Here is a 14,304-nt window from a genome sequence, read left to right as displayed (position 1 = left end):
TATATATTGTAATTTATCTATAATATTGACAGACAGGGAACAGATTGCATCTCATGATGATGTTCTCAATACATGTACATCAATCACAGTGTACTGTTAACAATTCTAAATTGTAAAGTACTACATTGATGTATGTATTATATTAATAGTCCATGTACTACATGTGAATACATTGCATCAGCACTATTTTCAGTACCAATCATACATGGAAAATTGTGCAATTGCAATACAGACATCATAATCAATGCCATTCGTGTACCATCCATTTGATATGCTACAAGATGTCTTATGATGTATTAAGCAATGAGAGGATACAAGTAGATTTGTACAGCAACAGATCAGATAAGTACACCTACAATGTATGGTACAATTACATCCCTTAGTCAAAACACTGAAGTACTACATGTACTGTCAGACAACCGCAGCTTTATGTCAGCCTGTTTATTATTCAGGTATAAACTACATTTGCCACTAATCTGCCACATAAACTAGATGAAGCTTAAATAGGCTAATGCTTATACTTTTCTTCCTCAAACTTGATACACACTGAGACAACATTTTGGCAAAAAACGTAATCGGATGCAAGATGTACTATCTTCTTTCTCTAGTTGATATAACAGAATTATGTCATTTCATTCATTACGAACCACGCTTTACCAGAAAAGTTATCGACAGCCTAACTTTGGTCTACCACCTACAATTCATTATCTAGTTTATATAAGTCATCTACAACCTACAATTAATTATCTAAGTCTGTAATTTTGTCTACAGTTATTATACATTGATATAATTCTAAATTAATCCTTATATATGGCATTTCTTCTACATGTGTTTCACCATTAAACGGATTCATCTATCATGAAGTCATAAATATCATATAACTGCTGACATCATAAGATTTATTAAAGAAAAAAATTGTGATTTTTTTTTTTAGATATATCTACCATGTTACAAAAATAGTGATGTACACAAGTAAAACTCTAAATCTAAAAAGATAATCATCAATCGCAATGCTATCATCATAATTAAAAAAATTTCGCCTGCTATGAGTAAATTATGCAGCTTCCAATGGCGCATGAAGTTCATGCAATATAATACAGATCACTGCATCAATACATGTCTGCATGATATAATCAGCTGCAATGAATTATATAATTGCATGGTTCTATTCATAATACAATTCAAATGCATGTAGCATAAATAAATGTCTTAGTAATAAGGCCCCCGGCAAATGAAGAAATAAATTCAATGTGAATGACTTAATTAAATGTCTGAGATTCAAATCATCCATTTTATCAGCATTATAATATAACATGTAAAAAAGCCTAAAAAAAAAACCATGATCGTGAAAGCGTATAAACCATGCAAAAACTATTGGGACCTCTGACTGTGAAAACAAAGATATTACTTAGAGATGAAAGAGAGCCACGTTCAAGGCATTTCGTGTGATTCATCCTGGGAAAACAACTAAATTATCTTGCGCATAAGAACCAATTTTCACCTTTCAAACTGCCTAGAACAGGTGCCCCACTGTTCCCCTGGAACCCAGACAGGACGAAAACTACGAAACTACCGTACGATTAAATTTGATGGATGGAAGTTTGTAAAGTAAAACCTTCATTTTCGTTACATACAATATCAGGTGAAATACATGAAAAAATGTAATTAAACTTTTACGTTTAAAAAAAAGAGAGAGACAGTATTATCTGATTCGTCATGCTAAAGAATTTTACTTTGGAACATAAAAAATGGAAATAATTTTAATTAAAACTTTTAACTTCAAGTAAAAAGTCATTTCCTTCTTTCATTGACATTCTTGGAATGTTCTTGGCTTTAATTACAGCCAACCAGCAATACATAATGCTGAATGAATAAAAAATTAACAGCTTTGCCCATTAAGAAACTCTTAAGCCATTTCTTCTTTCCAATTGAATCTTCATCTACTAAATACTCCAAGTGTTTTGTTAAAAGCCCGAGCTGTTTACAGGATCAACACTTAAGTATTCGTAATGTTGGAGGTATTTCGTTCCGACATCAATTTTAGGGGATATTTCCTGAATCATCCCAACTCACCAATATATAAATTATTAGCGCTTATGATGCCCAACTTTTCAGATAAACTGTCATTTCAAAATTGTTTCAGAAAACTAACCTCCAACAGATTTACAATATTGGAAATTGCTAACATACATGTAACAATATCAAATCAATTTTTTTTTAAATATTTCAATTCAATACATTTCAAATATACTTACATTTCTATCCTTTTCTTTGAAAATCTTGAATTAATAAATCATTCTTTGCAGTCGTGAAGAGCAAATTCTTTAAGTGATCGAATTACAAATAGTACTTGTCTTAAACTGTAGCCCATGAAGTGGCAGAAAAGATGATTTGTTCGATAAATAATTATCAATGGCAATTAATGATTCATTTAAACGGGGGCTGACTTTGGAGTGAAATAAACAAATTAAGATGTCGATCACCTGTACCTACATGTACCTGTATTAAAATATAAGGAGCTAGCGTTAAACTAGGTGGGTTGTGAAATACATTAAGTCATATCACATGACTCCTATATAATGGCTAAAGGTTTCTCTCCCAATGTACATCAATATAGATACTTAACAGGTCTCTTTAAATATGTTGTCTTAATTTTGTCTTCCCCCGTGACCTACATGTACATGTATGAAGAAATTGTGCAAACTTAAAGTATAGTGCACTCTATTTCCTTTGTGTTATTGATGTTTACAATTTGCATAAAGTTTAATATTCACCGACACATCTTAAATGACATATCAAGGAAGGAGGGGAAGGGCTGGTTTCTTCAGTTCTTCAATGCGCCATGTTTTACACAGCAGTCAGTGGTCAAATAACAACATACATGTACTGTAAATTCCTTATATTACGTGAGTACTTTATTCCGCGATCCAGCTGGTTTGTATCAAATCACAGGAATATAAAATCGCGAACGTGGAACTTTTTCTTTTATTTCTTATGGTTCTTCAAACTCTCAGAAAATAATGGCGAGATTATAAATCCGTGAAGGGTGCTTCTCGCGATTTTATGCAGATATTAATTCCTCGCGTTTAATTAGGAATCTACATGTAACTTTACACTGTGATCTTAAATATACTTATAGCATGATTGTTAATAGATTCAACAATTTCTGAATTGAGACCTCGATGCACGGGTCTAGAGGGGGATTCAAACTTATTAAATTCACACAGTAAAATACCCCTTCCCCTTTCTCCGCAAAAAAAAAATCATCCCGCCTCCAGCTCTTTACGTCATGTCTAGATCTATTATTTAGACATTTGTCTAGTGCTTAGATTGACTAATAGCAGACAGTCTAATACATGTCCTGTAATTTCCTTGAAAGACATGCATGCATGTACCTATATTGCCCCACCCCCACCCCACGCATCCTCCTTTGCCCTCATCCCCTTAAATATCAATAATTTGCCATGCGACAACCACATGTACTGGATAAATTACCAAGTAATATACCCCTCACAGACAGTATTCAAAATGACTTGTAAGCACCGAAGGTATATTAATTGCATTTATAAATGTCAAATGTATCATCAAATTATTCCATTTATTTAGACGTAAAAGGAAAGTTCAAGAAACCAATGAGATTTATCGGGTAAGAGTCAAAGGCAAATCACCTTGTAAAATTTACCATAAGTATAGACTAACCTGTTATAATCAGACTGCTTCATCAAAAAGATAATTACAAATCACACAGCGACCCAAGTCTTTTCCATGCACGTCAGAATTCATGTCAAAAACAACACACAAAGGGAGAGCACATGCATGCATGTTACTAATAAAGTGAAATCAGCAGCAAAAATATTAATTTCTTAACCCCATCATGACGTAATATTAAATAATTCACTTTTGTCTTTTCAGGTAAAATCTGCACTCACCTGGAAAAAATTCAGTTCTATTTATATCTCTGTCAAGCTGTCATATTTGTATGACATAAGCATATTAAATAAATAAATCCATTGATAGGTATATATTTACTTACACTGTGCCGTCAGAGCGAAATCAAATGAAATATGAATGATCAATTCCAAAAACGGCAAACAGGACTTCTGAGCCGGCCCTCTGATGAAAGGAAATAACTAGGGCAAGGAACCGTCACTCACAGTATATGAATATTTCCCCGCTTTTTTGATTTAATACAGAGTGCACAAAGATACATGTACATAAACTCCAGTTAATCGCGTATATATATATATATATATATATAAACCAATCTCCTTCCTCTAACTGAACAGAAACAGTAAAAACACTTAGGAAACACTTTATAGAAAAATTCTCTGACATATATAACGGAGTTTAAAATGTAGATTCCTCACACAGGAAGAAACTTCTGGTACTACGTACTTCACAGAGCCGAACTCCTATACCAGCCGGCTAACAGCAATATACATAAAACAGAGTCCAGCTATAATAAGCCCCAAAGTCGTAAACACGACCTGGACAATTCATTCATAACCCACCAACACGACCCACAGACCAAATGTTATTATACACACAAATTCATAGGGCCAGGGGCCTACAGGTATTAGAGAAAAAGAGTGGGCTTTTAACTATAACACACGAAGGCCCCAGATGAATATGGGTTCTCAGGTATTTCAATTCAACAGGTGAGAGAGGCGAATAATAAAGGCTGTAAATTATATTACTAAACTTCAAATTGTTTCCCACATTTTTTTTCCGTAGCAAAAGAATTCACTTCCTTGAATTCTTTCATGCATTGAGGAGATCATCTACGAAATGGGACAGTGGGGCATATTTTGTGTAGAAAAGCTTCCATAAATTTCTCTATATATTAAGCATTGAAATCTTAGCATGTCAATTAGGGGTTAAAACCCTCAGAAACACAAAAGAGTTCACTAGCTGTATATGTCCAAAAATGATGAGAAGAAACAAAATCTAGGTTTGTTCTTAATAACCCAAAATCAGTTTTTCAATTTAAAACAGGAGAATGTTTACCATACAAAACGACAAAACAATTCTGTATTTACATACCAATTTTTTTTTCCCCAACAGCTATCATAAAGAGCACAACTGCTCAATTCAGAGGCAATCTTGAATATTTATCTACCATTAATACCTGTGTCGGCTTCAATTCACGATGATGTAAAGTTTGTTTATGGAGGCTGGTACACAGAGTTATCACCCCCTGTCTGATGCCGTTAAATCACCCCCTCCCAAAACCTGCTTTCCCCTCAACATCACAAATACACCTGCCACATCTGTAAGAAACCAGACTCGTGGTCTGGACATGATTGTGGATTATCATAAAACTCCAACTAATCCCTCACAACAGATGTGTATTCCTGGTCCTGCTCATGACTCATGTTGAAACCATTCTCTCTCTCTCTCTCTCTCTCTCTCTCTCTCCTAATCCTCTTCTCTCTATCTATATTTTACTTTTAATAGTCTAAAAATTTATCTCTTTCTCTCTTACATAATAACTCCCTTGATCTTTTTGTCTCTGTGAATAATTGTTCTAACATTTCTTAATTATATAAACATATTTTATTCCACTCTCTCCCTCTCTCCTTTCTCTCTCTCCTTTCTCTCTCTCTCTCTGTTAACTGTCAAAATAAATGTCATACATTTCATCCAGTCTCCACATTTAACATAAAATTCACCTCAACCACAATCACTTCCTCTTGTAGATTCAATTACAATATCATCTTTCTACACAATTAACTGTGACTCAACTACAATTAAGATCTAACATCCCAGGTGAACCAGTCACAAAAAATAAAAGGAGTGAATTGTATACTTGTGTCATTTAACCAATGTAAAAAGGATTTTAAGTGTTCTTTCTTTTCAATTAGATCCCAAAAATTTTAAAAGGCAATTTTGATGTATATTTCTTTTTTATACATTGAAAAAAAAAATATTGATTCTTTTGTAAAATACATATGTACAAGAAAACACATACATTGTACTTTCAACATTTATTGTGCTGTAGATTCCTTAAATTATTTAAGTAAACATGAGTACTTAATTCCCTGACTCCACTATATTGTGATACATTTTGTAAGTTGCGAAAAAGTATAATTGCAATTGCTGTGCTTTCGAAACAGTTGTAGTTTTATATTGTTCACAACTTGTAGAAAATGAAGGAATTATATTTCAAAAGCTTGCAGGCGATGCATGTTTCTCTTGATTTTTATGCAAACATAACTTTTTGGGAAATGAATTTCAAGTTTTCTATCAACTGAGCAGCTGACATCAACTGAAAGACTCCTTCCATAATGCAAGGTTTTGAAAAACAAAGGCAAGAGTTGACAAAACATTTAGTTATCCAACTAGCTTAAGACAAACAGTGAAATTCCTGCGATATCTCAAGAATGCTCTGTTAGTGCTAATCAATTCCTCACAGAATCAGGAAGCTTCAAGAAAAGAGAGATTAGAATGGTCCAACCAACAGATGAAGCAGGTGTATATCAGCTTAAAGGTGAATTCATTGAAACTGACAGCCAAAAATTTAAGGTACCTCGACACCTTAAATTAACAGAATATCACCATAAAAATTGGCGTAGGTCAGTTAAGGTTATCACACACATTGTGCTGACACTATATAAAATATAACGTTTTTAAAAAGAGCTTTTAGATTGAAAGTATTTTTGAGATTCTTCAAGAAGTAAACTCTGAATTTTATGATAACCGGTATATACAGCAGTTTGTTTGGTAAAAATCATCTCTATCGGTGTATTTAATATACATTTCTTGAGATCAAACAGATTTCAACAAAAAATCAACTTGATATGAGAGCTTCTCAGTGATATTTCTTAATGATAACGTTTAATCCTCTTCGTTGATGCAATAAAGCAGTCAATTTACAGAAAAATCTCATGGAAAAATTAAAGCATCATTGAATTTCAAAGATTATCAAAGTTAAAGGAACTTAAATACCCATGACCCACTTAAATTACTTTAGATATTCTTTTTTGAAAGAAGGTTAGCGACACATATCAAGGGAAGAAAAAGGTTGCATCATATGAGAATCATTTATGGCAAGAAATTGCTTGGGTTTCATGCATTTTTGAAAGCAACAAATTGGAATACTAAAGAGAAACTATAATTATTTTAATAACGTTTTCATGTTGATCCTAAGGTCCTGTTAGAAGTTGTGTAACAAACCTTTGTTCATGAATATTTTGACCACCCTGTCCATGATTCCTATCTCCCTTTAGAAATCACATTTTGAGAAACATTAAGCCACTTCGCTTACATGTATCTCCCTTGAAAATCAGACCCGGCTGAGCGATGTCACACCTATTGGAAGGGAAGAAAAACGACAGGTATGATAAAAATTCCTCACCTGGTATTTGTACCTGGCCAGAGTTTAAAGCTTTATGGAGTGGTCGGTCAACACGAGAACAATGGGCAGACGGTGCCACCGATTGAATGTATTAGGTAAGTGCTGATAGAACTTCCAGATAATCCCTCCACAAACAAACAACAAACCGAGCTGTCCAGCGTCGCTTGTTAACTGTCTGTGATTCCGGCTTATAATCTACATGTACATCCTCGAACGACAAAAAAAAAAAGGCTTCAAAAGACTGTCACATCAAGTCAAGCGCATAAGAAATACACACCTGTAAAACACTGCTATGTAACAAACTCTTAATGCCAGGTAGAATTCTTTCACGTAAGGGTCCAGACAGCCGGCACAAACGTTGTTTGGGGGATAATATTATGGCATTCTACAAAGGCCCCATTCATGGTACAACCATTGCAGATACACATCTGTAGTGCTGAATATCCCCTGTTTGTTCCTTCTCTCTCTCTTTTTTTTTGACGCAATCAAAGTGCTGATAGTTTACCGTGGATCAACGACTCCAAGACACCTTCTTTCTTATACCCACCATGTTAATTAAGTACTACTCATTAGCCTTGAGATAATGCATTTAAACCCAGAAGTGCACACCTTTTGATAGCTGACCCTGAAATGTGTCAATGTGTTTTGAATGCACTCTTAATACCACGCCGGCATGTAGAGATATTTAGTTCTGATACCTGTACCTGTTAAATTACAAGTCAAGTTTCTCCGACACTAAAGAGGCTTGTACTGTATAGGTTTTCAATTATGAGTTTTCAATGAATATACAAGCCATTAGGCATTCCTGTGGTATTAATCATTGACCAAAAAAAAAAACAACAACAAAAATCAGCAAAGCATCAAAAATGGATGGGGAAAAATAAACATGCAATACACAAAACAGCCATGAAAAATGATGAAACCGCACCCACCCCCAAATCCCACTAAAAATCAAAGGAAAAACAGGGAATTCAAAAAATTCAAAGCAATGGCATGTCGGCAGTTAAAATAATCTGACAAATTCTGACACTTTGAAATTGACTAACACTGTACATGTACTAACAATATCAAAAGTTTATCATAATCTTGTTTTTACAGTGTCAGCTAGGACAAAATATTAGGACACGCAGATGAAATTAAAATACCAGGCATTTCATACACAACAGAACATTTAAATACATATATGCCGCAAGAGTTGGTATTAATAAATTGAGATCGAATTATGATCACAGGCATACTTGAAAACATTCCAGGGCCCTGGGCCAAAAAATGATTACCTATTTTTACAGACAGATCAAGGTTAAAGGTCACAGTATATTGGGGTGTCTGGGTTTTACATTAAACAGATGGATCGACTGACCACTCTATCTTGTACACATCAAATCAAAAGTATGAGCATCTCCGCATGGTTCTTTAACTTTAATGTTTATACAGAGTAGAGAGTTGCATTTTATGTCAGAATAAAAAATTTATATTCAAATTACAAATAGTCCAGATATTTGCATTATAAGCATTGATATTATGAGTAGAAAATGTTTTGATTATCATTATACATGCATTAAATATGCCAGGTGCACAAGATAAACAATTAAGATCCAACACACTTTGAAAAATAATTCTCAGTATTTGATCTAGCTATTATAGTGGATTGATCTCAGATGATTCGAAAAGTGGAAGAAAAATGAGTCTGTAGCCTGAATGACAGTACAATTCATAATGCTATGACTTGCAAAAGAAAATCATCATCATGAAAAAAGCAACAAATGCCACTCACAACAAAGACAGATTCCTGATCGCAATGAAATGCAGAATTTTGTTTATGTGCACAACACAGTACGAAACAAATAAATACATCAGGAATTGAGACAGGTATATATAAACAAATCTCTCTTTACCTTATTATGAGCCAACAACATGTGATTAACCATTGAGAAGTTAATTGCTCTCCCCCATGCAAAAAGAAGAGTTTGTTTGATCTCGGAGACAAATTTGGCTCGTAAAATTAATCGCCACCACCACCCAAACAGTGTGAGGGCCAGAGGGTCCAAGTTTCACATGGGACAAGAAATCACAGGGGCGGTGATTACGGCCCACAATGATTACCTGATGTTACCTGTAGTGTATTGCACAGCAGGGATAATTATCACATCAATTTAATAAATGGTCACCCTGGGGGTAGGGAAAGACACGCTGAGCTAAGGAGGTGCTCATCACAGGTGAGGATTTTTTACCTGGTCAGTCATGCGGGGGACACTTAAGTACATTTTTTTTATCAAAGTACTGATCATGAGAATAAACAAGATCAAAGTACTGTATATGACTGAGACTAAACAAGATTTGCCATCACAGGGGGACACCTAAGTACATTTTTTATCTAGGTACTAAATTTGAGACTAAACAAGACCTGCCATCACAGGGGGATGCCTAAGTACATATTTTATCTATAAGTACTATATGTGAGAAAAAACAAGACCTTAACTATAACACTTGTACCTGCCTTGTATTATCCATAACTGAACAGGTAAATTCTCACATGCATCAATTTAAGTGTTGGATTGATGATCATGCTAAAACATATGTATACTAAGATGTTCTAAAGTTTTTGGATCTCTGATATGAGGCAGACGGGATTTTTTGGCAAATTTATGACAAAAACTTTGAAATCGTATTTATTACAACAAAAAACAGACCTCATTTCAATACATTCCAGAGGCTCCTACATGTAATGCAGCTACAAACCACATTACCAGAGACATTTCATAATGCATGCATTCATGCAAGTTAAAACTCAAAAGCAAGGATTCCATAACATTTCACATTTGCATTGACATGTATATATCAAACATCCTTGAAACATTTGCACCCCCCCCCCCAACCCAAATGCAATGACCCTTCAGAGAAAACAATTATCAAAATTACAGTGGATGTAAATTAACTCACATGGACATTTCGGCGATGGGAAGAGACTTTACTCTTCCTAAACTGAACAACAAAGCTCTCCATGGCCCAAGTGTTTACATTCAGTGGACAATATAACTTCTCACAATTTAATCCTCCCTTGAAAGTTTTAATCCCTCCCGTGAATCATGAATAATTCCTATAACACTGCCTCTATCTGCACTCTCTTCACAGAGAAAAAATGATAGCTAGCTGGCTTGTCCAAGAGTTCTGAAATTGCACGCAGATCCAGAAGATCGAGAGAAAAAAATGAAAACAAAATCACCAAAACATCTTCAGAACCTCAGGAGGCCCAGTGTACGCCAGACTGTTATCCAGAATAAACAGAGCAAATATTTCAGTCAGTGAGAGAGAGGGGAGAAAAAAGTTGAAAACTTGGATTGGAATTCTCTCTATCTTATAAGCTGGCATTAGGGCAAATGGTGGTATTTTATAGAAAGGCTAAGAATAGATTTGTCTGTAGTGCATGATAACATTTTTGATGCACAAATTTATTATTATTGTAAACAGGTGGTGGTATCGATTTTATTTTGAAAACAATTTAAAAAAATCCACATTTTTTTTTTTGAATATTGCTTTTCGAGCACTGTAAAAAATAAAAATTCTTTTTCTTTTTATGAAAAATTACCAGACTGTACTCTCTCTCTCTCTAAATCAATCATTTACCGGTATAGTCCATCAGGAATAATACCAGTAGTTTCAAGATTATGTAAACCAAAAAATGTTCAACACAAAAAGTTGACAACTGCAAGCAGTTTCACATTGGCAACCAGCCTTCATGGATGTTCAAACTTGGGGCTATAAAAACCCCAGACCAACTTTTACTCTATGACTCTTCGGTCTGAGAGCTTATAGGGCTTAATTTTATATATTAAGCCTATTACAGCTGTGTAGTGCATTAAACAGGCCAATTGTATTGTGATGTATATTGATCATGTCTGCTTGTATATATATAAACATCAGTTACTTTATACCAGAGACGTATAATCTATACATGTACTAGTATTAAATATATATATATACGTCCCTGTCTATACTCCCCGATATTACCATGCAAATTTACTTTATAAGATCTCCCAATTAAACCTACATGTTTATACATATGGCTTACATCAATGCACTCAATATTGCAATTACCGGTAATGGAAAAACCGATCGATCAAAAGGATAATCTTTTGTTGGTTCCTACATGTATGTAGAAGAATCAAAATATTAAAAACTTTTTAAATGGATTATTTGCAGCTGATTTGAGACGCAACACCATGGTTTAGATTAATAGATCTGCAAGAGTTATTTCCCTTAACTCTCTTTCAATTCTTGGCGATTGTGAGTTAAGTTAGTGATTTCTGGTGGACGTATTAGTAAGATCTATATCAGATAATTCATTTACCTCCTTCTCCATAACAATGTTGTTACAATTCATGCATCATTTAGGACTAGCATCATGAAGAAACTGGAAAAATAATATCAATATGTATGAGTCATGAATTTTAACAAATTTTTAAATGAATTTTAACAATTATTCTATAAAAAAATTAGGTGATGGGTAAATATTGTCTATTGTATTTACAATAAGCTATATACTGTCTTTAACTTTCAAGGCCTTTATTATTGACCTATCATATGATTTCAATTTGTTTGAGGTTTATTTCCTTAATTATTACATGTCTGAAATCCTACATAAAATATTTTACACTGTGGAATTTTCAAAGGAGCTAGAAAAAATGACATTTCATTAATTTCCATAATGTTTAGAAGTTTATGCAACGATTCTGAAGAATATAATTTAAAAGCCTCAATACTATTACTTATTAGGTTAGTTACTGACTCACTACGGAAATATATTGGGTTGATCAATCTCATAGATGGCGAGGCGAAGCCGAGCCTTCTATGAGATTGATCAACCCAATATATATATTTCCGTAGTGAGTCAGTAACTAACCTAATAAGTGTTTTGTTTTCTCGAGGACTATCAAGCGACATATTTATTCACAAATAGCGATGATCTACGCAAAGCCATGTACAAGATGCCTTACATCTCGTCCAATTTAACTCATTTAAACTCTTCAAAATTTTCATCTCACCTTTCAAATACTCTTTCAAAATCTTTGCTTTACCCATGTTTACTTACAATGTTTTGTTGCTATTTATTTTCAAACGTTTTCTTCCTTTCCTCTGCAGAGATTTGAGCAAATTTCGTCGCTGCCATTTTGTTCTGCTCCAGACAAAACAATGTGACGTCAATATTCTAAGGGCAACTACTCTAATTTTAAAGAATTTCAAAGGGCAACAACTCCAAATACTTTAAGAACTTACAGCATGCAGTTTATGTATAAAATACTATGAAATGTCGAAATGAGTAAGCGAAGCGTCGACCAATGACGGCCATATTGCCTAATATTATTTCTCACGGAACAAATATAGAGATATATGAGGCAATCACGTGCTATGTTTAAACCAATGAAAATGTGACATTTCAGTCCAAGGGAAAACAAATGTATATAATCAATCTCTCACCAGAGGGCGCGTTCCGCAAGCTTCACTAACACGTGTTGAAGCACAGCGTAATACGCCCTCTGGTGAGAGATTGGTATATAATATGGACTTATAAACATTCAATCTGAGAAAATATTACCTTGTACAATCTGTCCAGATATCCTGGTTGCATTATTTTGTTTACTACATGTATTTCAATAATATAAATATCTTTATGTCCAAACTACATGAATTCAGATCAATACATAAAAAAAATATTTCACAATTTTATTTGAACGAAATATTTGATCCCTTCTGTTGCATCTGGTTAAAAGACACATCCAAATGTTTACATGGAATTTGCATTGCATTAAAATACTTGAAAATGTGGAAAAAGTGAATAAAACTTTGTAGATAGCAAAATATAAATGATTTTCCATCATAAATCCCATGTACTTTTTTTGTCAATTTCTCATTTGATGAAAGGACACGTTAAAAAAGAAAGTATTGAACTTTCTGTGTATACTTAACCATTCTTTATTGTTAGAAATGTAAATGTATAATTATTAATTATGTAAGCAAATCAACAAAAAGCAACTGAAGAGGAATCTCGATACATACTACAACACTGGTGTCTCTGGGAATATTGGTGTTCTATGCCAGTTGTGTAAAAATCGAGTTAAAATAATAAACGACGAATTAATATCCACAACAGCTAAACTTACCATCTATAACCCATATCCATGGAAAATAGCACCGCTTTATCAAATGCACGACATGTCACAATTTTACTATCCACAGTTAAACGTGAATTCCGACGTTACTGTAACCAAAAACCCGCCATGTTTGTTTACATACAAACCACGCCGTGGATAAAACAACTCAATTTATCCCGAAGAGCTCGGAATCTTTGAAACGTGACAATAAAACTCAAACACTCTAGTCCTACCAGTGTTTGCAACTGTATTTGTTTTTGTTGAGTCGATGAATAGGTTTTAGTAAGAAAGTAAATAACTCACCTGTCCTGTGTGTTTTACCTGTAAGGCGTAAGATCGTTCATACAAAATTGTTTCGAATGTGAAAGTAATTTGTACGGAATAGGTTTCGGGTTACCAGAGCACATGCTGAGTATAGCGATTTCTTTTCTTTTTTTTTTAACTTAAAAGTGCTATATGGGACAGCTGTCGTTATTTTTGTAGATAAAACTACATGTTAGTTAAAATTATTTCATCTTTTTAGAATTTTTCAATTTCTACTACATCTGTGACAAAAGCAGGCACGTAGCATCGGGGGGGGGGGGGGGGGGGGGGGTGGCTCTATACACCCACAGTTTATACCAATTTTCAATAGAAGACCACAAAACATATACTTATCAAATATTAAAATGACGATAGGGATACTATAGGTATTTTTAAAGAATTTTTTAATGTTTTTTCGTGTTTTTGTAAAATATTTTTTAAAAAGACAGCTATCAACAAATTGAGAGAAATTATTTTGTCATATGATGGATATTT

General features: G+C 33.9%; 1 protein-coding gene across 11 annotated transcripts in view; it reads right to left on the bottom strand.

The window, feature by feature from the left end:
• The window catches only part of LOC105321641 (rho GTPase-activating protein 23), a 53,840-nt gene extending 39,983 nt beyond the window's left edge, over nt 1-13,857 (bottom strand). For 2 of the 11 annotated variants that reach the window (XM_034453932.2, XM_066073774.1), the window contains exon 1: nt 10,298-10,613. In XM_034453932.2, the coding sequence (XP_034309823.2) occupies nt 10,298-10,360 (63 nt within the window). In that variant the 5' untranslated portion in view covers nt 10,361-10,613. Of the gene's footprint in view, nt 1-3,699; nt 3,830-4,033; nt 4,190-7,176; nt 7,327-7,357; nt 7,583-9,252; nt 9,367-10,297; nt 10,616-11,705; nt 11,772-13,515; nt 13,533-13,817 lie in introns of those variants that run through there. The other 9 variants (XM_066073770.1, XM_066073771.1, XM_034453925.2 and 6 more) reach the window with 9 other exon arrangements.
• Between the last annotated feature and the right edge of the window lie 447 nt (nt 13,858-14,304).

Source organism: Magallana gigas, chromosome 10 (assembly GCF_963853765.1).
Source record: "Magallana gigas chromosome 10, xbMagGiga1.1, whole genome shotgun sequence".
Classification (NCBI taxonomy): domain Eukaryota; kingdom Metazoa; phylum Mollusca; class Bivalvia; order Ostreida; family Ostreidae; genus Magallana; species Magallana gigas.
Note: the sequence above shows the minus strand (reverse complement) of the source record. Positions and strands in the feature narration are given on the sequence as shown.